Here is a 24,779-nt window from a genome sequence, read left to right as displayed (position 1 = left end):
CTCTGGCACAGGGCAGCATTGTTACCTTCAGGCCATCCAGGAAGACTAAAATTGCTCTTTTTCCTGAGGTTTAGCTCCCCACAGAACTGCAAATCCTGTGAGGTGGCAGAGGGCTTGTGGCTCTGCTGGATTATCCCTCAGGATGTCTTTATTCCCTTCTGAGCAGAGGATCTCTTTTCTTTTCTGATTAGCAGAGATCTAGCAGGATGTGGGAACCTCCAACCATGAGGTTTATCCATCTTTCCCAGGAGAGAATCCTGATTTCCTGGGGAATTTTCATCTCCTAGCTCTGGACAATGTGGTCCTTTCCATGTGCCTGTGAGGAAAACCACATCTATTAATTACATCCAGCAAGGAAAGGCAGGTAATTGCCTTGAGCCTGGAATCTCTAAGTAGGGCCACTTTTCTAGCAGAACAATCCCAGAGCTGTGATTTCAGCAGAGACAGAGGAAACCAATGTTCCCTGCAAGCTGCACTCCTGTCAGACACCCAGCAGTTTTTCTGACAGCCAGGATTTTTGTGGCACTGGCTGTGAGTCATTATTGAAGAAGTGTTATTCTTAAAACAGAGGAAGAATACTGGAAAAAGGAGGTGTTAGACAGGAAAAAACCCAAACCCCTTTCACACCTCCATCTGCTGTCTTGCAGTGCCTTGCTACCAAACATTTACAAATTGACATGTTTTATTGCAAATCTTGCTCTGCTTGTTAAAAATTGCTTCTTTTTGAAGACACAATCAGACATTTAGCCTTTCTCCCCTACCATGAATATATTTTCCTTGTGTTTAGCTCCATGGAAAACAACAATTCCTACTGTGCAGCCTTCTGCCAGGACAGCCAGGTTATTCCTAACTGCACTCCCAGGTTTCTGCTAAAAACAGGCTGCAGGAAATACAGCACAGGCAGGAACCTGGTTTAATTTGTTCTGCAGGTGGGCAGGGTCCAGCCAGACCCAAGCTGGGAATTGCTCTGGTGGAATTAAATATTTTTGTGCTGGAAAGGGATTTGCAGTTCTGTGCTGAGAGCCCATCTCAGCTGTGGCATTGAGGAGCTCCTGAGCCAGGTCTGAGCGAGCCATGGCACAAAGGGTTACAGAAATGCCACAGCAACTGCTCACCCTCTTGTTGGTGGCCTCACAGCCCTGCCCAGCTCACCCCAGGCTGATCCATTCCCCTCAGCTGCTCTGGAGCTGTGTCTGCACATGGACCTGCAGTGAGTCACAGTCACACTCTCAGGTCTCTGTGCCCCAGTTCTGCAAACCTTTCTGCACAAACATCATTGTATTCAGCACAAGAGACCTGGTGTACTCACTGCAGCCCTCGACTGATGTTCTTACAGCCCTGCTTTCTCTTTAAAGTTGGTCTAGGAAGTGATTTTGTTGATTGACTCCCCTCACACGTCCGCCTGCTTTACCCTTTTTAAATTTAACTCCAGTGTCAGATGTGCAGCTGTTTCCGAGGCCACATCCATCAATGATTGCTGCTCCTGCCAGGTGCAGGCCTGAATAAAAAGGTCACGGGCTGGGGAGAGGATTAAGCTTTGGCTCAGCTGTTTGCATTCTCACACAGAGCATGGGCTGTCCATCCATCTGTCTGGCAGCCCTCACACACCATGCAGACAGGTGAGGGGCTGAATGTTGGAAACAATTCAGTGACACTCATACAAAGCCACTACGCCGTGTCTGTGGTTTATAAAAAGCTCCCCCAGCAATCCCCCAAGCAGCCCTTGGATCAGTGAAATGATCTGTGCAGGAACATAAATGCAGAATGGCATGGGAACAGTCTCCCTGGAGACTGGGGCAGGGCAGACTGGAGAATACCTAAATCTCTAAATGGTGTCTGAGATTTTTCATGTTAAATTGGAACATTTCCTTCCCACGCTTACCTAAGGAGATGAAGGGAGGCAGCTTATGGGCACTTAGCACATACACTGACAGCAAGCAGGGAAAAAATCCAGGAGGCAGGGAGCAGATCCATCCCCCTGGATCTCCACCTGAGGCATTCCACTGATTCAAGGCCTTTTGTACCTGCAGCAGTGAAAGCTCTTGGTTATTTTAAGACCTCCTCACGCTTGCACTTCTGTTTCAACCCATGGGAGGCTTCCAATCTATTTCTGTATATCAGTAATCCTTCCTCTTTTGACTTCCTTATCAAATGTGCAAAACAATCAATAATTCACTTAGGCCCTCCATTCCCCTTAGAGTGCACCCATGGCTGTGATTTAAATATATTTCTATGGCTGCAGAATGAGCAGATATCCTAAAGTGCCCTGGAAATGCCCTCTTACACATGACAGCATCTCCTGCCACCCAAAGTAGTTTTATTTCTCCAGCTGTTAAATCTAGGACAAAATACTACTCTTTTGTTCTATATTAAGACCATGGAATAACAGCAGCTGACTTCCCAGCCTCTGTCCTCGTGGAGGGGAGCAGCAGGATGAAGAATTAACCCCTGGCATGAGCTTTTCTCTTGCTAAGTCATTAAGAAAAGCCAGATCTCCTCGATGCTCTCCTGTATAACAGAAAACTGGAGGTTGATGAGCTGGGGGCTGCCTTCCTCCCCTTCCCATGGCCCTCACCACACACTGTAGGTCCAGGCTCACCTGGGATTTCCTTCCACAGCCTTCTTTGGAAGGACCCGAGGCTCATGCAGCTTAATTAAGGATAAAAAAGCAGATGTGAACTCTCCTTCCCCTTACCACAGATGCTGTCACACCTCCCAGGAATGAACTCATCCCTTACACCCTCATTTTGGAGGGGAGGGCTGAGCTCTGGGAGATCAAGTGACTTGACCAAGGCTCCAGGAGTCACAGGGGGTCCAGAGTGACAGATCCCCAAGTGCCACATCCCCCAGACTTGAGAGATCTGTCCAGACCAAACAAGCACCAAAACTTCTTACCTGGGACAAGGACAGAGCCTCTCTCAGAGCACAAACTCCCCTCATATTTTATCTGGGAATCCACAGCCTCTCCCATTTCCTCTTTAACCCTTCAGTATCATCAGCTCTGTGTGTCCACAACATCCAGCAAGGAGGGCAGAGCACGGGGCAGCCACACACGTCCTGCTACTGACTTCACTTCTTCCACCAGCTCTGGAAAAAACAAAAACAAACCCAAATCCCTGCTCCTGCATAATTGTGGCTCTGTTATTCATGGATCTTAAACCGTACTCCTTCATGAATTTTAATGTGCAGTCCATTTTCTTCCCACTAATCCTACATTAGGCTGGAAGCCTTTCCAGACTGAACATTTGCCCTCCTTCGCTTTTCATTCCCGTGGCTGCCCGTCCCCAGGCACTGCCCTTGTCTCTGCTGGGCTGGCACTGAACTTCATGAACATGAAAGTGTTTTCTTATCAGATCCTCCAGTTCTGTGCATCCCTGGCAGAAGCAGCAGGGTGGCTGCCCTGGGAACTGCAGCTCTTTATTTTGCCCACGATTTGGATTTGGCAATCTCTGTTGTTTGAGGCAACGCCTGTCTGCGAGTCTTTAGCACCGTGCTTTTATAAATCCCTTTTTCCAGCTAAAACCTTCTCCGCAAGTCATCAGGAAGGGGTGAAAGCCTTTCAGGAAATTCTCCTTTCCAAGGAATTCCTCATGAGTGGCACACAAGAGCAAACCACAGGCGGTTCCACACCACCACAAGCTCCGAGATGCTGAACAGCCCCATTTTAAATGAAATCTCGTTAAAAACCAGACAGAACCATGAGATACTCCCATATCACCTTCTGCAAAATGCAGTTTGAGCCTGCTCTTTCAGTACTAAATTTAATAAATTTGTTCAGCTGAAGTGATGCTTCCAAAGGGAAGATACCAGTTTGGATAGAGGAGGAAGCCACCATTTCCCTTGGAAACATCCCTGAGGAATCATTCTGCCCTGAGGAGTGGAATCTACAACAAATTGAGGCAAGATGCTCTGGCTGTGTTAAATTGCTAAGAATATCTCAAACCCATCCCCTCCATGTGTCTCACAGAACCCTTATTAGATGAAAAAGAAATATGGTACAGTTCTCAGCTCTGAACTTCTAAAAATATGAGAACTTTGATATATAAGTGCATGTTGAGGACCTGGCTGGCACTGACTACAAATGTTCCCAATTGCCTTTAATTCCACACACTTGCAGAACCAGTGGTGAAATTTCTTTTCCAGGATATCCAGAGCACACCCAGTGCTCCAAGGATTCCATCCCTGGGGACACTTTGTGTGCCATCAGTGCAGCAGGCAGGAATGAATCGGGCTGAAAATCTGATTTGAACTTAAACAACACTGACCTGATGAGGAGAGAGGAGTCTGAAGCAAATCCCATCTGTTCCTTATTTCTATAACAGGCAAGCTAAAACCCTAAATCCACACAGCTCTGAGCTTTGAAGCCAAATTTTGCAGCTTGAGTCCATTACTAGCAAATGATGACTGCTAGCCCAGCTCCTTTAATTGGAGGCTGGGATTTAATACTCAACATTAAATGAAGGAGACACATTGCATGGTGACTAACAGCTAATCTGGGAAGGCATTTGGAGACAGAAATTCATGGGTTGGTGAATCAATTGGCCCACCTCTTTGCTCCCCATAAAATTATTATCAAAACCCTCATGGTTAATGATGTTCTGAGGGTTAACTGATGTTTGAGAACCCCTCAGATGCTCCTCAGCTGTTGGGGGCTAATAAAACCCTGCACTAACTCTCTTAGTTATTGTATTGTTATAGTTTTTGCTGGGTTTTTTCCAGCAATTTGATGTCAGGAAAAAATCTAATCCATAAAGCAAGCAGCTTTTTAGCTTTGTGAAAAATAAAAGTGAGCATATTCAGAGAAAAAAAAAAAAAAGTCTGGTCTCTGTCCTTTAATTCCCAAGAACAAAGCTGGAGAAGGCTGGTCCCCGAGTGAGGGTGGAATTTGGCAATTCCATTCCCATTAGTGCAGAGCAAACCCTTTAAATATATAATGGCTCAAGGACAATGTGGATTGGAAAAAATAAGCTTGGAACTGTTAAGGCACCTAATTGTTTTCCATCCATCTACCTTCACATTAAACCCCAGGGTTTGAGGCTTCCCTGGCTGCTGGGGCAGCCACTGAGTTTACTGAGTTTTTGAAGTGATGCTCTGTTTATAGAACTGCAATTACTCAGTCTTGGCCTTTGTTTGGAGAAGAATCCCTGTCCATCCTCACTAATGGCTGCTTCTGATCTCATCCAGTGTGGAGGATTTCCTGAGCATATTAAAAACATTCTTCACTCTGCCTTTTTAGTTTAGCCAAAGATTTAACAACTCCAGCATAAGAACTGTGTGTTTGAACTGGATTTGCTCCCTGACAGCTGATGCTGTGCACTCTGTTCCCTCCATGTGCTCACAGGCACAAGGGGACTGCTTGAACTGCTCCCATCTGAGATTATTTTGGGGCAAGAACCTGTGAGGGTGGTGAGGAGGTGTGGCTGTCACACCCCTGGAAGTGCTCAAGGCCAGGTGGGATGGAGCTCTGAGCAACCTGATGTTTTTAAAGAGGTTACAGTGCTCACTCATCTTGTAAAATGCGCACAGCAAAACCAGACTTAATTCCCTGCAGGACACATGAGCAGCTCTTGCAGCCACCTCGTCCTTTGGCCAGGGTGAGGCTGGGATGTAATTGCAGTTGCTGTTTGCCAGAGTGGGGCATTTTCATGGCAGGTTTAATTTTACTTTCTATTGCTGACCTTACACAGAGAGAACAACCCTGCAGGGCATGAGGGAGGGCAGGCTGGCAGTGCAGGGCATCTTCTCCTCTGCTGCGGTTCCTGGAGGAGAGGAGGTTAATTAGCAAATTGTAATCAGTGCCTGGGGGAGATCAGCACCTGAACACCTGTTGGACGATTTTGGGGTGCACACAGCTCATTAAACTCATTCTTAAAACATTCAGAGCACAATTTCAGTGTAGGCATTAAAAAAGACACCTCACTACCCCTGCCCACTTCTCCAGACTTCCCTTCCCCTCTCAAAAACAAAAAAAAAGGGGGGAAATGGAAAAACAAAATAGATAACTCTCACTACTGAACTGCAAAACAACATTTCCCCCCCAATTCAATATCATCCATTAAGCCTAAACTAACATACATCTATGTCCAGCATAGCAGAAGCGTTTACAAACAAACCACTAAAGCAGCTGTGTGACCAAAATTTCCTTCAGCCCAAATATTTTTCACCCTCAGACTGATCAGACACGTCTGAGACACACGTAACAACTCCCACCGGTGCACACCGACAGGCTGCTGCTGATTCCCCATAATTCCTTTTTTGTGCCGTGAAATATCATCTTCTCTATCTAAAGCAAATTGATCTTTTCACCCAATCTATTTGACAGCTCTACCATGTAGCATTCAATTACCATTTCAAGAATAAAACCCGTTTGTGATGCAGACACCAGGAGCTCATGCTGGGGGCTGGGGTCTGCATCAACCCTGAGGCTGCTGTTATTTTTTTAATGAAGACCAAATTAATTCAGAAATATGAAAAGAATGGAAATAGGCACAAATACGCCAATTTGGCTCTCCCCTTAGCATTTTTGATTTTCCTCTCCTCCTTCTTTCCCCCATCCCCCTGAGCAACTCAGGAGGGCTGTGTGTCAGGAGCAGCTCAAACGCCTGGGAGTTCCTCCAGAGCAGCCTCATGAATTCCCATCCTGCTCTTCCCAGATGCACAACTGTTTTTTAAGTGCATTATAGAGGTTTATCCTCATTTAACCACCCATCTCTCAATTTTGATCTCTGAAGGCTGAGATTTCAATATTGAATAAGATTATAAACCTTCATTTTCACGAGCTTTCATGATTTGCTGCCTTACCACTGCACAGAGATCCTAGACCTTGCTGAAGATCAGCTCCTATAAGCCAAGAAAGTTGCTCAGCCAGTTCTTTCAGAGCTGGTTCTTTCATAAAACTTTATTTCTAGAATTCTGGTTTGTTTTGGTTTTGGTTTTTTCTTTTTTTCTTCAGTTTGAATCCTGGTAGGATGTTTTAGGCAGCTGCATTTTAATCTTTAGCATTAATTAGCTTGGTCAAGTATAAATAAATATATATATTTATTTTTATATATTTTTACAAGTATAAATAAATAAAATGACAATCCTAACGAATGCCCCAAAAGGCGGCCCTGGTGTCGCCTCCCATCGCCACCAACCCCAGCCAGTTTTAATTTTCCCTGGTACCATCCTTCCTCCCATCACTCCCAGCACAGATGATGAGGCTGCAGGGACAGGGCTAGGATTTCCAGTACCTGCTGCTTCTGTGAGGAACTAAAAATAATAATTAAAAAAAAAATCTGCTAAAAATACTGAATGATCAGGGAAAAAAATGTTAAACCCCAGAGATCTCCCTGGGCTGCGAGGATTAATTTTAATTTCCCTTTAATCTGGACACAAATCGCGACGTCGCCGCTCAGTGGTGCACGGCTCAGCTCCATGGACAGAGCTGCAGTTCTGCTTCCCCAGCTTTTGGGTGCATTCCAGAGGAAAATGGACACACGACAAGCAGGAGGCCACAGGGTTCGGCGCAGGCTGCCAGAAATGTGTCCCAAATCCCGTGGCTGCAGCTCCCAGTGTGTCCTTCCCCAGCTGCACATTTGGATTCAGGCTTTGTTCCCGCCTGCAGCCAATTTTGGGGTGCTCTGATCCTGTACCCCACTGTGGGAAAGAGCAGAAAAAGGGGCCAGAGGTCCCAGATTACAGCCTGGACTTCTGAAAAATAAGATTTACCAATCCTCTCCACTTTTAAGGGAAGGAAAGCAGTTATTGGAGCAAATTAATTTGTGTTAATTTGTTCCCCTCTCCCACATCCCCACAGCAGGGGTGGGCTGAGCATCCTCAAACAGAAACTTTGTTCCCAGCTTCCCCCCATATCAGATAGGTGCAAATACACGCGTGGAAAAGTTTACATACAGAGCTTGGTGCTGAGAGAAAAACTCCCTTAATTCCCAGGACAAGGCCAGGGTTTGGTGGTCCCCACATGCAGCAGCTAAATCTGGGGGAGAATTTGGGGATGGAAGGAAGCAGGAGGACATTTTGGGGTCCTTGGGCAGGAGGGGTTCAGCCTCAGGAATATTTTGAGCACTGAGGGCCTGCAAGCAGACAAGGGCTCATAGTTTGAGGTGTGATTTACGTGCAGCAGCACATAAACACCTGAAACGGGGTCTGTAAAAACACCTCAGACTCCACCACAATGCTGCTGTTGTGGGGCTCAGCATGGAAAAAAAATAAGGAAAATGAAATGTAAGCAATTCCTTAAAAGCTGCTGCAAATGTGCTTTCAGCCCAGGAGTGCTCAGAGAGGCGAGTCAATATTTTCCTGGAGAGGAAACGCTGCTGTGTTTACACCTGGTGCTGTTTGTTCTCAGTCCTGCTCAGTGTTTGCCCAGGGCAGGATGTGGGGAAGAATTCAGGGTTTGTGTGGAGGAAGCTCTGTGGTTTCAGGAGCTGCAAGGAATCTCTTCTCTGGGTCGTGTTTCTGTGAGCCTCAAACAAGGGGCTGCTGTTGGGCTGGGGCTGGGCAAGGTGGATAAACCCAAATATTTAATTCAGAAGGGCCCAACCTGCAGCTCTGGTCTGCAGGACCCTTCCCACGTGGTGGCTTTGCTCTGATTTTTGGGAAGATCCCCCATGGCTGCCTTTAAGATGTCCTCCTCCAAGTGCCTGAATGACCCCAAATTTGCTGTTTGTGCCACCCTCCTGTGGCACAAGTGACATCCCCGTGCCTGGCACAGGGGAATAGAGACACCATGGGAATGGGAATGAGCCCTGCAGCACCTTCCCTTTGGGGAAAGCTGTGTCTGGGCAGGTTAGGGCTGTGCATCCTGGAGATCCCACCCAAATCCTGCACCCTTGGGTCCCTGGCACAGCCACTGCCCTCCCAGAGCATGGAGCAGAGCTCACCCAGCCCAGGCCGGGAATCTCCACCAGGAAAACTGACACCACCCTGAAAATGGTGGCCAAAATCAAAATATTTCCCTGGGATATGAGAGGATGAAGGCACTGCCAGCTCCCTGGTGTGGGTGACATGGAGCTGAAGGTGCCCCCGTGATCCCTGTGCTCACCAGGCTGGAAAGGAGCACAGAGCTCTCCCTTTCCCAGCACCCAACAGCTGCCAAAGGTCAGGATTAAGCTCCACAGACCTTGGCAAGGGTTTGTGCAAAGAAATCCCCTCCAGCACCTCAGGAATGTCTGGGCTGAGCTTCACCTCCTCTCACTCCTTGGAGACTGGGGTGGTTTGGCCAGGCTGAGCTGGGAAGGTGGCCAGGCTCCCTGTGCCACCAGCATCTGCTCCAAATCTCCCCCCACGAGCCCTTAATCAGCTTCCACCTGGGATTAGCTCAAACATTCCCAGCCTCTGGTTCAAAATAGCTTTTCTTGCTTGTGGGCAGCTAATCCAAAAGGAGCCCTGTCCCCGTTAGCCAGCAGCTCCACAAGGGTGGGGTTTCCTAAGGCTTGAGCCTTGCCTGGTTCCCAAATAGTTTTGGATTGGGACCCTCGGGCATGGAATGCTCCTGTTCAGAGCTGGGTTGTGATGGGGATTCACAGGAGCAGCTTCACTAAACCCAAGCAAAGCCTGGCCTGGTTCAAGGCAGGTACAAAGAGCACAAGAGCCCAGTTTGGGCTGAATTACTTGTATTTTGGGGAAAATTCAGGTTTGGCACAAGGGATTTCACTCAGGGGCTCACAGACCCTCTCCTGCTGACAGCAAATAGAGCCAAAAAAACAAAGCCCTGTGTATCTGAGGCCACCAGGACCTGGGGATGACCTGGGTAAAAAAAAACCAGCTTCTTCTGTAGGATGGATCCCAGAGCAAAGAACTACTGAAAACCCAGAGAAAAAAATCCCTTCCCACATCACCCAGAGGAGCAGGCAGGTTGGGAAGGGACGTGCCAGCAGCCACATCCCCAAGCGCAGCCGATGACGTGGCTGTGATTTAATAAAGGACGTTATTAGTGCCCTGCTAATGGCTCCAGGCGCCGGCAGCAGAGCTGGACGGCTGCTGGCAGCTCCCAGCCAGGCAGAGCTCATTCCCACCAGGATGCTAAAGATTAAATTCACCTCCACAAGCCTGCAAAAAGATTGGCATCGACAGTCCCCCATCACAGCCTCCTCCTGCTGCCCCCATAGCCGGGCACACGGAGCCACGGCAGCTCAAATCCTGCAGTCAGACAGAAATCCCAGCTCAAATTAAAGATAACACAGCCCCAGCCCTTCAGCCACTTCATTTCCTCCCCACAAAACCTGCTCCCACCTGGCTTCTTCCCACTGAACTGAGCAGCAAAATCCAGTTGAGGTTCCAGCAGCAGCACCACTCCAAACAAAGCTCCCTCCCAGCAAAAATATCTCCAGAAACCAGCAAAACCTGGGGGCTGCGGGAGGCGCTGGTGATGGGCGCAGCTGGTGGCATTAGTACCTCTCAGCCATCACTCCTGGTGTTTCCCCACCCTTTGCCTCATCAGCAGTGATTGGGGTGTTGATGGGCTGCCCTGGGGGAGATAAGGGCCCCTTGTCTGTCAGAAATTGATATTGACTGCTGAGGGGTTCATTTTTGTGTCTCAGAGCCCCCGTTCTGTGCCACGAAGGCTCTGCTGCTTCCCCCTGGCCCAGGCAGCATCTGCACCACGGTTCATGTCCAGGCAGGAAACTCCAAAAGAGAAAAATCCCTGTGAGGCAGGGATGGAGCAAATCCCCCATTTGCACAGGGTGAGACATCTGCCAGCAAAGGCAAACCTGCGTCAGAGGCTGAACCCTCCCGAGCTCCAGCTCCTCCAGCACCAGGGCTTGCCTGGGAGAGGCCCTCTGGTTCTGTCTGAAACCTCCATAAAAATAGCACAATTATGGGAAAATCCTTGTCCAAGTGGAAAAGAAAACACCAGCCTGGCCTTCACGGGGAGGCAGAGCTCTATAAAAGCCCCCTATAGCATTTGCTGTTTCTGTCAGGCATCCAAACCTTGCTCAGAGCCCTTCACCCAGGGCACAGCTCCACGGGGCGAGGCCGGGCCCTGGTAAAGGATTTTATGATTTTTTTCCCCTATTATTTCCCTTCACCTCATCAGAAGTTTCCCTACATTGGGAACAAACGTCTGCAGGAGCTTTCCCTGTGGAGCAGCGCGGGGCAGCCCCCGCCGGGAGCAGCTGCTTGATCCAGAGCCATAAATAACAGGACAGCCTGGAACAGCTCCATGAGGGTTTTTTTGTTTTTTCTTTTTTTTTTTTTTTTTTTTTTTTTTTTCACAGAAGTCGAGCTGGTGATGTCTGTCACCCCCTGTCCCTGCTGTCCTTCATTCTCCCCGAGGATCCCCTTTACAGGCTTGGGGTGCCCTGATGGATGGAGGGATTTAATCCTGGAGAGGTTTAATCAAAGGTTCCCATCCCTGGACAAAGTCTGTGCTCGCAGCACCCCCAGATTCCCCAGAACAGAGCAGCACTCTGTGGTTTTTGGGGTCACATGGAGAGGGGTGGCAGCAGGGCTCTGTTATTTCCCCCAGGGGTGACAACGTTCGGGTGACATTTCCCTCGTGCCTGCCGCGCTTCTCTGGGACATTTCTCGGTCAGCAACAGAGAACGGCCTGGGCTCTATTTATACCCCAGCCTGGAGCCGGGTAAAAATATCCCGGGTGTGTTTGCAGCCTGAAGGCGCTACTGTAAATCCTCCTCCCGTCAGCCTGAAACGCGCTCGGGGGGAGCCGGGTCCCGCTGGGAAAGGAGGCGCTGGGGAAGCCCAGGGGCACCGTGAGGCTGAACCCCGGGGGCAGGAGGAGCACAGGGATCCAGTGAAGCCATGGAGCAGCAGCTGGCAGCATCCCCGCGTCCCAAAAAGCCGCCTGGGAAGCAGAGCAGGAGTGTCAGATTGCTCTTGAGCCGGGATTAAAGGCCACGGGCGCTGCTGTATTTTTAGCTTCGTGATCATCCTTTGAAAAAAAAAAAAATCCCTCATTGTGGTGGGAGAGGAGCCGGGAGCTGCCCCAGGCTCGGCCCCGACGCTCTTTATAGCCTGTCCTGTGGCCACGGGGAAGGTCACGGTGACCCTGCAGTGCTGTCACCTCGCGGGGACCGGGGGACCCATCCATCCATCCATCCATCCTCCATCCATCCATCCATCCATCCATCCATCCATCATCCATCCATCCATCCATCCATCCATCCATCCATCCATCCATCCCCCATCCATCCATCCATCAGCCATCATCCATCCATCCATCCATCCATCCATCCATCCATCCATCCATCCATCCATCCATCCATCCATCCATCCCTCCATCCATCCATCCATCCATCCATCCATCCATCCCCCATCCATCCATCAGCCATCATCCATCCATCCATCCATCCATCCATCCATCCATCCATCCATCCATCATCCATCCATCCATCATCCATCCATCCATCCATCCATCCATCCATCCATCCATCCATCCATCCATCCATCCATCCATCCATCCATCCATCTCTCTCACAGAGCCGGAGCCCGGGGCTGCAGCCGCCTGACTCAGCTCTGTCTCTAATGCCGGGCTATCAATAGCCCCGCTCGGCTCGGCCCGGCCCGGCCCTGATCGCGGGTTAACAGAGCCGGGAGGGGCTGTCCCGCATCCCCAACCGCGCCGGTCCCGGTCCCTCCCTGCCCTGGGATGCGGGAGCGGCCGGGTCCCGCTGCCCCCAGCCCCGCTCCGCACTGACCTGGCATTTTCCACCTCCATCCCACGGCCTGATGGGATCTGGCGGCTGTTCCCAAGGCCACAGCTCAGGGACAGCCTGGAGTTGTCCCCCTTGCTGTCACTCGGGTGGGAATTGCTGAGCAGGACGCTTTTTCCTGGCGGGATTTTCCCTGCAGGGCTGGGATGGGGAACAAGAAATGTCCCCACATCTGCGGGTCCCCTCCCCACCCCAGGGCATTCCCACTGTCCCAGGGATTCCCAGTGCCCCAGGGGATTCCACACAGGGTTAAAACCTCCGGGCTTTTCCAGTGGGGCTGTAGGAACAAGCCCAGCACCAGGAGCTGCCCCACACAGACCCTGCAGGGCATTTTTTGGGATGCCATTGTCCCCAAGGCGGGGGCAGTGTCCCTTAGGGACACACCCAGAGTGTCCCAGGCTGGTGTGAGGGCAAAAGGAGCAAATTCAGGTTTTGGTGAAACCAACAGCTCTGACCCCACTGCAGGGACTGTCCATGGGGTCGCTCCCATCCCCTCTTCCTTGGCCTTTCCCAGCTGCCAGGAATCCCCAGCCCCTCTCAGGTGCAGCTTTCAGCTCACTCCCAGCTCAGGGCTCTGAGTTCAGCCCCTGGGCTGTCCCCAAACGGGGTTAAGTGGCTTTTTTGGTCCCGTGGGGAATTAAGGGCACTCAGCAGCACAGGCACAGAGGGCACGGGGACAGAGGGCACAGGGACAGAGGGCACAGGGACAGAGGGCACAGAAGGCACAGGGACAGAGGGCACAGGGACAGAGGGCACAGAGGGCACAGAGGGCACAGGGACAGGGCACAGGGACAGAGGGCACAGGGACAGGACACAGGCACAGAGGGCACAGAGGGCACAGAGGGCACGGGGACAGGGCCCTGCCACCTCCAGCAGTGGATGAACAGGAATTGCACCCACCCATCCCAAAATCCCAAATACAGCACTGCCTTCCCCCTGGCTGTGGAGGTGTCTGAGGTGGAGCAGCAGGAGCTGCTGTTTCCCATCCCCTGGATTGGGATGAAAATTCCCTTTGGGATGAAATCCTCTGGATTTCAGGGATTTGCACAGAACAAAGCAGAAACCTGGAGCAGCAGCTTTAGTACTTGAAAATTTTATTTTCTCAAATGAGCACCAACACATATTGTAAATATGACAAACAATACGCCTCCCTCTAATACTGAAGAACTATATACAATGTACAAATACATGAAAAGGTGAAAACCAATTATTTGAAAACAAACAATTGCATTTATGACTGAAGCAAATGACCTGAAAGAATATGCCAAAAAAAAAAATTAAAATAAGATCAAAGAAATAAAAATATACACAATTTGTAAACACAAGAGCATCCATAGACAGGCTGGTATTGGAAATATTGTCCTTAGTTTTGTCAGTGGGGAAAGCATTCCCATTTCCTTAGGAAGAACAAAACAAAGGATACACACAGTTGTAACGATGAGAACAGCTTATTGGTGGTTGTACCTTACACAATGCCATTCTGCTTGCATTTAAATATGTTGATTTTTGATTTTTTTTTTATTTTTTCTGAATTCAAGATGATTTCGTTTCCCCTCTTCTGCTTGTTCTTTCTCACCAGGATTTCTGCAGAAAACCTCTGTCTAACCTGATTGCTTCTGAGCACTGAGAGCTCCTTCCCACTGAGCTGAGCTTGGTGTTTGGTGTCCCCTCTTCATCCCAAAACTGCTTCCCCTGGAAGCTCCTCCCAAAGCAGGGGAGTGCAGTGAAATGCATGATTCACACACTCTCAGAGCAGCCAGAAAAACGCACACACAGAGAGAGAATTCTCACTTGATCATCACGAGAACAACGGGGTTGGTTTGGCAGGGTTGGTTTTGTTCCTGTGGGGTTTGAAGTTCTCCAAACCCAGAGAATTTTTAAAGAACCTGCAGCAGTTCTTGAACAGCTCCTTGCTCAGCAAAACACGGTCCAGTGCTTTGTGCTGTTGGTCCACTTTGGATAAACAAGAGACCAAGTGAAATAAAAACAAAGGAGGGAGAGAAGGGGGGAGATTAAAGACAGAAAGGAGAACAAAATAAATGAGCTTTACTGCCAAGAGAGGTAAACTTTTACTCTAATTTGTTATGTAGCAGCCTGGTTAAAAAAAAAAATAAAAAATAAAACAACAACAACAAAAATAAAACCTCCCCTCAAAGATAAAAGCAGGATCCAAAGATTTGTGGTTTAGGTTAAAATTGGGTTCAAAGCTCCATCCTCCACCCCTGCAAACCTGAGGCTGCAGCTCCTGTCCAGCCCCAGAGCTTCTCACTCCAGCCAGCACTGGTGCAAGGGAATGCCAGGCCTGGATTCCACAAACCAGGAAAACTGGGAGCCCCAGGGGCTCTGGGGGCTCCTGCTGGGAGCAAAGGGGCTCCAGGAAAGGCAGGGGGGAATGGAGCCCTCCTGATGCCAGCCCACACATCCCCCCTGTCCCAGCCCAAATCTGCCACATCCACAGGAAACACGGATCCACCTCAGAGGACAACGTAAATCAGGAGTTTTTGTTTCCCTTTAAACATGTTTTCCAACAAATACAGAAGGAAACAGGATCATCATAAACAACAACAACAACAAAAAAAAAAAGTGCTCTCAGGGAGGGGCTCTGAGAAAACAGCACCAAATATATTATTTCTTTTAAAAAAAATTAAATATTATTTACAAAAGTATATTTCACAAGGTAACGTCTGGGGGTTATTTTTTTTTCTGCTTTGTATATATTATCATCTGAATATTTCTTACAGGGGTCAGGATTTCACACCAGAGCAAAAACAATTTCAAACTCACTCAGGTCTGAGCTTTGGGGTACAGGGGGGGATGTAAACTCAAGGGTGCTCACAGCTGCCCAGGCACGAGGCTGGACACCAGACAGGGGAGGAGAGCCCCGCGCCGTCCGTGCTCTCCTGGGGCTGCTGCCCGGGGACAGCAGCAGCTCCCGAGGGCCACATCTCCCCTTCTCCTGGGCAGAGGCCCCACCTGGCTCAGCTCAGCAGGGAAGTTCTTTGGTTGTGTCTGAGTGTGTCACTGATCCCAGATTCCAGCACCAGCCAGAGCTGCTCCTGCTCCCCGGGCACTCACAGGGGCTGCACAAGCCCCAGTTCTCCTCTCAGCCCTCACAGCCACTGCCCAGGAGCTCTCTGGGGGCTGGGGACAGGCACAGCCTCGCTGGGCTCAGGGCCAGGCTCTGAGCACAGACTGAACAGCACAAAACCAATTAAAAGCAGATTAACACCTCGCCCTATTCCAGCTTGGACTGGTTGCCATTAAAAGCCAACACCTGTGACCATAAAAACCAGCCAGGTCTGATGAGGCATTGTCCTTTTCTGTCCCAAATGAATGGAAAAAAACCATTTCCACCTGGCTGGCATTTCTCAGAGCAGTTCTCTGCACAGCCCTGCCTTTTATTTTGCTTTTTGACCAGCACTCACTCCAAATACCAACATCAAACCACGAGCCCTGTGTGCTCCTCTCAGCCCCACAGGATTTGGGATGATCCCTCACCTCTCCCAGCTCTTTAAAGGCTCTGTGCAGAATAAAGAGCTCTTTGAAGAACAGGAATTGCTTCCCACTAGTCAAAACCCAATGAATTGCCATGGATCCTCAATGAAGGGACAGGGAAATGGCACCAGGTCAGTGCCAGCAGCTGCTGTGGGAGTTCTGATTTTTCCTGCATTTGTCACTGAGGGAATGTGGCTGGCAGAAGCAGAGACAGTCCAAAGCAGAAGCTGAAGCAATTGTTGCACAGCCAGAGCAGGAGGGTGAGGGCAGAAGCCACCCCTGGACAGGCTGGTCACAACCCCATCCCCTGCAGGAGCCAGGCCAGCTCCACCTCAGCTCTCCAAGGCCGTCAAGAACAGAGCTTGAGAGAGAAAATAAACAACCTTTGCTCATCAGGTCTGGCTTTCAGCACAAGAATCCAACCCTGAATTCCACCCTGATCCTTCAGGAGAGTCTCTGCTCCCATTCCCTGCCAAATAACACCAAATGAGTCCTGCACAGCCCCTGGCACCTCTCAGGGCTGGGGGCAGTGATTACAGATCACAGCTCCAATTGGAGCTTCTGTTCCATGAGGAGCCACCACCCCTGCACAACACTCACTCAACTCCTTCCTTCTGCATTAAGGAAGATTTCCCCCCATGGATTAACCTACTTGAGAGAATTCTGCCAACAAAAAATAAAAATTCACTGGGGGAGAGACAAAACGAGCTCAGCTCAATAGTCCTGGGTGATGCACCAGATACTGGCTGGATGCTGCAGAGCAAATTTCTCATTTTACTTTTACTTTACACAGCTCCCCTAGCACACAGGACACCCTTCCCCACCATCCCCCTGGGAAGGTGCTCAGGATTCACCAGGGACAAACAGAAATGGGAAGGACTCGTTGTCCCTGCAGTTCTGACACCCAGTCCACCCCTCAAGGCATGGATCATTCCAGGGCTGCTGGGAAGATGTTTAATTTCTTTTTTTCCTTTTTTTCCTTTCCCACTCTCCCCGTGCCTGCACTGGGCTGCTGGGAGTGGGGAAAGGGGGGAGGATACCTCAGGGATGAAATATCCACTGTGCACCACAACTGCCACCACTCAGCTCCCTCCCTGCCCCATTTCTGTGCATTTTCTGAGCCTGGCATCCAAGGAAAAGGTTCTGTAACAGCATTTTCCTCCTTGCACTTGTGAAAGATTGGTGAAACACCACCAAGGGTGCTCAGGGGAGGCCAGGAAATCCAGGGGTACTCTCTGCCACTGTTTGTCCCCATCCTCCTCTATGGAATTTCCCCCTTCTTGCCTCACACGTGCCTTTTTTCACCTCTCCACATTTTCTAGGCTGCAGGTCCAGCCTCCTTGTGCCTGGAGTGGTTTTCTCCTCCTCTCTGAAGCGCTCACAGCTCAGGATTTGGTTTCTCCAGCCATGGGGATGCTCCCTGTGGCCGTGCTCAGCTGGGACCTTCAGCCTCCCTGCCCTGAACCAGCGAGGAAAAGGAGAGGCAGGAACCTCCCCTGCAACAAGGAGTTCATAAACAGCAACCAAAACACAGATTGTGGGGGAACTGGCTCTGCCACTGATGGATTCAGAGAGAAAACACAGCCATGAGGTAATTCTGTCCTTTCACACAAGGAGATATTCCTGTGTCCTTCTTAGACAAGTGGCTATTTCTGTATCCATTCAGACAAGTGGATATTTCTCTGTCCATTTACACGAGGATAGATGGTTTCAAGCCTCGCTTACCCAGGACTGAAAGGAGCAGCACAGCATCACCCTCTGATGGTTCCCCACCCCTGCCCCACCTTCTCCTGCCCAACCTCGGGGTTGGCACCAGCTGGGAGGTGCCAGGAGAGCCCAGGCCAGGCTGGGTGGAGCTCTGGGCACATGGAATGGCTGTCGGGCATTCGGTGCATTCTCTGAGCCAACACAACAGAGAGAGAAGCAGCCAGGGTCAACTCACAAACAGATACAAAGCAAAGAGACAGAGAGACAGAAATTTAGAGGCCAGTCACCAATAAAGATGGAGAAGGGTGTGAAGATGCTCCCGGGTTGCAGAGCCTCTAAATGCATGGAACCAAGCGTTCAGTCACTCTCTCACTCTTGGGTACAATGTTGGGCTGGATGGCATCTCTGGCACTGCAGGGCTGGCTCTGCTCAGTCCCAGCCGTTGTCCTTGATCATGTGAGCTAGTTCAATGATGTATTTGCCTTCTTTATACTTCTGGCTGCTTTCAAAAGCGTGTTCCTGCAACGGAAGGAGGAGCAGAGGGAGATTGAGGTGGTGCTTGGGGGGAATCAGGTCATGGATCAGATCTGGGAATGCTGGTGCAAGTCTGAGCCTTGCCCAAAGAGACAACTGCAGGTCCTCCTGTGGGCTCTCAGGGAAATTGTGAGGGAAAAAATCCTAAATCCTGCTTCTGGAATCCCAAATTCTGCTTCTAGAGTCTGAAATCCTGCTTATGAATCCTAAATCCTGCTTCTGGAATCCTAAATCCTGCTTCTAGAGTCTGAAATCCTGCTTATGAATCTTAAATCCTGCTTCTGGAATCCTAAATCCTGCGTCTAGAATCCCAAATGGTGAGTCTAGAATACTTAATCCTGCTTCTGGAATGTCAAATTCTGTTTCTGGAATATTAAATCTTGCTCCTAGAATCTGAAATCCTGGAATATTAAACCTTGCTTCTAGAATTCTAACTCCCGAGTCTAGAATATGAAATCCTGCTTCTGGAATATAAAATTTGGCTTCTGGAATATTAAATCTTGTGTCTAGAATCCTAAATCCTACTTCTAGAATCCTAAACAGTGAGTCTAGAATACTTAATCCTGCTTCTGGAATATCAAATTCTGCTTCTGGAATATTAAATCTTGTTTCTAGAATCCTAAATCCTGCTTCTGGAATCCCAAACGCTGCTTCTGAAATACTGAATTCTGCTTATGAAATCTTAAATCTTGCTTCTAGAATCCCAAATCTTGGAATATTAAATCCTTCTAGAATCCTGGAATATTAAATCTTGGAATCCTAAATCCTGATTCTAGAACGTTAAATCTTGAGTCTAGAATAATAAATCCTGCTTCTGGAATATTAACTCTTACTTCTAGAATCCTAAATTCTGCCTCTGGAATATAAAATTCTCCTTCTGGAATATTAAATCCTGCATCTGGAATATTAAATCCTGTTTCTGGAATCCCAAATTCTCCTTCTGGGATATTAAATCCTGCTTCTGGAACCCTAAATCTTGTTTCTAGAACCCTAAATCAGGAGTCTAGAGTACTAAGTCCTGCCTATGGAATCTTAAATCCTGTTTATAGAACCTTAAACCCCATTTCTAGAATTCCAAAGCCTGCTTCTAGAATCCTAAATCATGTTTCTAGAACCCCAAATCCCACTTCCAGAATCCTAAACCCTGTTTCTAGAATCTTAAATCCTGCACCAGCTCAGGCACTGGTGAAAAACATTTGGACAGAATTATGTGGGCCTCCAGAAGCAGGAATTAGGATGTAACATTGGATTTTACTGGAAGGTAATTGAATTTTTGAAGAGCAAACAGATAAACCCGTGTTCAACAGCATTTCCAGTGGGGAGGACACAGGATTAATGGAGCATTCTGTTATTCTGATAACATCTACCAGAATAATAGAAAAAAGACAGTGTGGAGCACAGGGCTGAAATTATTCTCATTTATGTTAAATGTCACTGAGGGGCACCAGGTGTAGATAAAATAAAGTTAGTGGAAATAGAACTATTAAAGCTGATTTTCTAAATGCAACACACGCAGAGGCAGGAGGAAACCAGATGGCTACAGATGCAAACCTGCATTTTGGGCTCCCAAAATGACCTCCCCACCCCCTCAACTGCAGCAAAGCTGCCCAGGGGCACAGGCACGGACACAAATACTCACATATTTCCAGCCCAGCGTGGTTTTGCAGTTTTCACAGTAAATATCTGCCACGGCGTGCAGTCCTGTTAACAACACCCGCTCCTCTGCAGGGCCACAGCCCACGTTCACTCTGGGACAAAGCACAGATGCTCCATTAGTGCCCCTCCACATCAAAATGCTCCAATAAAGCTGACAGAGATTTCACTGCAGTGTTTGAAAACACGAGCAGGAGGTTCTGAGTTTCCCAGCTGTGCCCAGACAAAGCTCCCTGGCAGCTCCAGAGCAGAATGAAAAGGTGAAATGGGATTTTTATTCAACTGAAAAACTCAATGAAAGCTTTGAGAAGGAGATTAATAACATTCTAGTCACTTTGCTAATTAAGCATTTGAGAAAGGTTTTCATTCTCAAATTGATAAAATGGTACTTTTACTTTCCCAAATGGAAAATTGAAAAATGTGAGTGAAATCAGCAGCTCTGCTGAAACCAGACCAGCAGTGACCTCCCCAAAACTATTTCCAGTCGCTGGGAAAACTACACTCAGTTTTTATGAAGTGCATATTTAGATACCATCTATCTCCACATTTACAAACTCTGGTTCTGGTCCCACTCCATCCTGGGAGAGGAGATGACTCAGCCATCAGCTCTGATTTCTCAACCCAATGACGAAAAAATTCACCTTTTCCTTGCTGCTTATCTGAAACCCCTGCACCACTCAAATATGAATCAGGGGCTATTTCTGCCTCTTTCTCCAGCCATGTGCAGGAAGCTCCCCACTCCCAGGCAGAGGTTTTCTGAAGGAAACTGGGGTTTTTTGCCCTTTTTCAGGAGGGTTTTGTTGGGTACTCACACGGAGTTGAAGAGGTAAGCTCGTCCTTGGCTGCCCTGGAAGGACTGCAAGGCAAGAAAACAAAGCTCAGTTGGCTGCTTGAGAGCAAAGAGGCGAATTTCTCCATCTCCAACAGCTGCCCTTTTCACAGGACACACCTGGAACTCCCACTGATTTCATACTTTTGGTGTTTATGAACTTCACTCCTCAGCCTCACCTGGAGGCTGCAGAAATGGGTTTGTGTAGCCATGAAATTTTCTGAAAAATCCTTTCCTTAGGATTTTTCCTCCTGAGAAGCTGAGAGGCCTCAGGAACAAAATGTAAACATTGATTATCTGCTGCTGTGGAATGCAACAGGTGCATCTGTGATTGCTCTCATGTGGTTGTTTCTAATCAATGGCCAATCACAGTCAGCTGGCTCAGACTCTCTGTCTGATACACAAACCTTTGTTATTCATTCCATTCTATTCTTAGCTTAGCTAGCCTTCTGAAAAGAACCTTTTCTTCTGTTCTTTTAGTGTAGTTTTAATGTAATATATATCATAAAATAATAAATCAGCCTTCTGAAACATGGAGTCAGATCCTCATCTCTTCCCTCATCCTCAGACCCCTGCAAACACTGTCACAGGTTTGAATCTCTTTTCAAACTGCACTTGTGCATGAATTCTGAATCTCTTTTCAAATTGGACTTGCACACAAATTCTCCTTGGGAATTGCACAGGGAGCTGCTGACCTGACCTGAGGGATTGGGATGTGTCTGTGCAGGAGCTGGGCACACAACACAGCTCCAGCATCCCACAAAAGGCTCAGCCCTGAGGTGTGCAAACCTCAATTCCCACTGGGAGAGCCTCAGGAACTGGGATTAATCCCACAGGAGATGGAGATGGACAGGAGAACCACAGAGCAGCCAAAGCAGCCCAGACAATGCAGGCACATCCTCAGGATCGCCGTGGAAAGACAGTTTTGGGGGATCAGGGATCAGGATCCAGCCTGGCAGGCATTGCCAGCCCCTCCCAGTGTGCCACATCTGTGCCACCACCCTGTGACAGTGCCAGGCTGACAGGCACCAAGTGCCAGCTGCATTTTTAATGTGCTCTGACAGGCACACGCTGAATTAAACATTTGGTGCTTGTGAGCTAGGCTGGGCTGTCTGTACAGGTTACCTCGTGGCACACCTCAGGGAATGGGCAAGTCAAAAATCAGCTCTTCTGGACCATTTACTGCTTCACTTTGCACCTCACCAGGAACCTTGGAATGTTTAGTGGTTTTCTGAAAACCTCAGCTGATGATTTCAGACCAAAACCCTTAAAAGGAGGGACAGAATTTTGTGGGAAAAGAGAAACATTCATGTTTTACATCCAGGCCCTCTCAACAGCCATTTATTTGGTTAAGAGCAACCTGACATCACACAAAACAATCTCTGGGGGGTTTCTTCCCCCCTTCCATCACCTGCCCAATGGATTGGCAGCCCAAGCCCTGACACTCCTTGGGAAGATCCCCAGTTTACAAAAGGATCCTTCCCGTGGAGCAGAGGCACCTCAGAGGGCAGAAATGCCCCGGGGCACCGGGCAGGGAGCTCTGCATGGCACAGGGGCTCTGCCAGCTGCAATCCCTGCCTGGCACAGCATCCCTGCCTCCTGCAGGGGTAACTCATCTTCAGAGGGATCCCAAGGCCAATATCAGCGGCCACCCAGGGCACAGAGGGTGCCCGAGGCTCTGGGACATCTCTGACTCACACAAAAGCAGTGCCCTGAGGAATTCCTCTTTTCTTGGGGAGCAGTTAAACAGGACACAGGGCTCAGGCATGTTTGTGTGATTGCATTTATGACAGAAGCCTCTCTCAATCCCTCTGCAGGCTCTGTGTTCTGCTGCTGTCAGAGCCCGCCCTGAGCCAGCCTGCAGCGTCCCACTGAGCTGGGGATCCCAAAGTGGGATGCCAAGGGATGATTCCCTGCTCAGGAAGGAGGGGCTGAGCAGGGGGCACTGCCTGTTCCTGCTACAGCACTGGGATAACTGGGGAGGGCTCAGGGATGAAGCACAAAATCCCACAGCAACCAGGGCAAAATGCAAGCAGACGAAGCTTTCTCAACATCCAGTCCTTGCCTGTAAATACTTCTCCAAAAACACCAAAAAGTGACTGAGTTTGCCAATAACAGCAACCGTGGGAGCAGAGTTTTTACTGGTACAGAAATAGGATTTTCTGCTCCTGCTGTACAAAGGTCTGTCTTTAATCAACAACAAACCCAGCCCCATCAGCTGTGCTGGGGCTCACTGGACATTGTTGCATTGCCTGCCCTTCCTCCCAGCCCAAACCAGTGCTTGAGGGTAGCTAAGGGTGGATACTGGAAAAAAAAATATTCACGTTATTTACCCCCTGCCCAAGCAGAGCTTTGAACAAACCACTGCTCAGCTTTCAGTGCTGTCTCAATAATCACCCTCCAGCCAGCACAGCGTTTGGCAAAACACATAAAAAGAAGGCATGAAAGTCTGGTAACCACAATTTCCCCAGTGCATTTGTCCTCTGCAGGACTGAGCTGGCTGTGTCTCTGTAAAGGTGGCACAGACAGCTTTTATCTGGGGGCTGTAACCTGAGCATCTCCTGGAGATGTTCCTGCTCTTTGGCACACCAGAAAAACTGGCACATGCTGTAATGGGAACTACAAAATCAGAAAAAAAAAACAAAAACAAAAAACAACCCAGGTATATTTATACACAAGCAGATGCTCTTGTATTTGTTTTTGTCGCTTTGTTTGTTTGTTTAAGAGCCACACAAAGATTTCCACAACACCCTTGATGTGCACTGAGGTGACAGCCAGCAGCCAGACCTACTTTCTGTGCTCTGCATTTTCCCTGTGCACATTCAGAGGCGCAGCTCAACCCCCTCCCACTGAAACCCAGACTCTGAAACAGCTCCTGGCACCGCTATTCCAGCTGGGAGAGATGGAAAGGATTCTCTGTGGATGTTTCCCACTGGAAGCTCCACAGATTTTTCCCTGCCCTGCTCACGCTCAGGGTCTGGCTGGGAACACATCTGGATGTGGCAGCAACACAACCCAAGCTCCCCATCCTGCCTGAGCCCTCTAAAAACCACCTGAGCTGCTGGGATTGGAGATGCACAACAGCTCAAAACAGCTCAAAACAGCTCAAAACAGCTCCATCCTCCTGAGCCTGAGTGTGAACCCTCCCCACTGCTGGCTGCAGTGCCCAGGTGGGAAGCAGAGCCTGGAGTCAGCAGTGTGGGGCAGTTTGGGGCAGTTTGGGGCAGTTTGGGGCAGTTTGGGGCAGTTTGGGGCAGTCTGGGGTAGTTTGGGGCAGATCCCCTCTCCTCTCACAGCACAGGCTCCATGCTGAGATGCTTTGGCAGCTGCTCTGGTTTAAGGAGCTCCTGCCACCCAATTTGCAGCCACCTTGCAGCCCCTCAGCTGTGCTGGTCCCAAATCAGAGCAGTGAAATCAAATCATTCTTTTAAAAACCAGATGTTTTTTGAGGGAAATGGCTTTTCCCTCTTTGCCCTGTCAGCCAGTGACAGGACAGTCCCAGGGAGTGCTTGTGGGGCAGACACAGCCCTGGGGAATGGAGAATTCTCTAAAAGTGCTGGCAGAGCACAGAACTGCAGCTCTGCTGGGAGACTGAGCCTGCACAGAGGCTCCTGGGCTTCCACTGATGCTGCTGGAGCAGCCACAGCCAGATCCTGCCTGGATCTGCTCTGCTCAGCAGCCAGGACCTTGGGAGCTGTTGGGATAAATCCATTTGTTATCTCTGCTTTCAGCCCCAGAGCTGAACCCACAGCTCTGAGCACACCAGGAAAACTGGCACATGCTGTAATGAGAACTAGAAAATCACAAAAACAACCCCAGGTATATTTATACACAATCAGACGCTCTTGTGTTTGTTTTTTGTTGTTTTGTTTGGTTTTTTAAGAGCC

At 49.0% G+C, this 24,779-nt stretch overlaps 1 protein-coding gene across 4 annotated transcripts in view; it reads right to left on the bottom strand.

Moving 5' to 3' along the window:
- Positions 1-13,764: 13,764 nt before the first annotated feature.
- The window catches only part of YPEL2 (yippee like 2), a 35,315-nt gene continuing 24,300 nt past the window's right edge, over positions 13,765-24,779 (bottom strand). For 2 of the 4 annotated variants that reach the window (XM_058817562.1, XM_058817563.1), the window contains exons 3-5: positions 20,876-20,919; positions 20,050-20,158; positions 13,765-18,395 (exon numbers count right to left, since the gene is read on the bottom strand). In XM_058817562.1, coding sequence (XP_058673545.1) covers positions 18,306-18,395; positions 20,050-20,158; positions 20,876-20,919 — 243 coding nt within the window. In that variant the 3' untranslated portion in view covers positions 13,765-18,305. The remainder of the gene's footprint in view (positions 18,396-20,049; positions 20,159-20,875; positions 20,920-24,779) is intronic. The other 2 variants (XR_009275540.1, XR_009275541.1) reach the window with 2 other exon arrangements.

Source organism: Ammospiza caudacuta, chromosome 20, assembly GCF_027887145.1.
Source record: "Ammospiza caudacuta isolate bAmmCau1 chromosome 20, bAmmCau1.pri, whole genome shotgun sequence".
Lineage (NCBI taxonomy): Eukaryota > Metazoa > Chordata > Aves > Passeriformes > Passerellidae > Ammospiza > Ammospiza caudacuta.
This window is presented reverse-complemented; position numbering and strand designations above follow the sequence as displayed.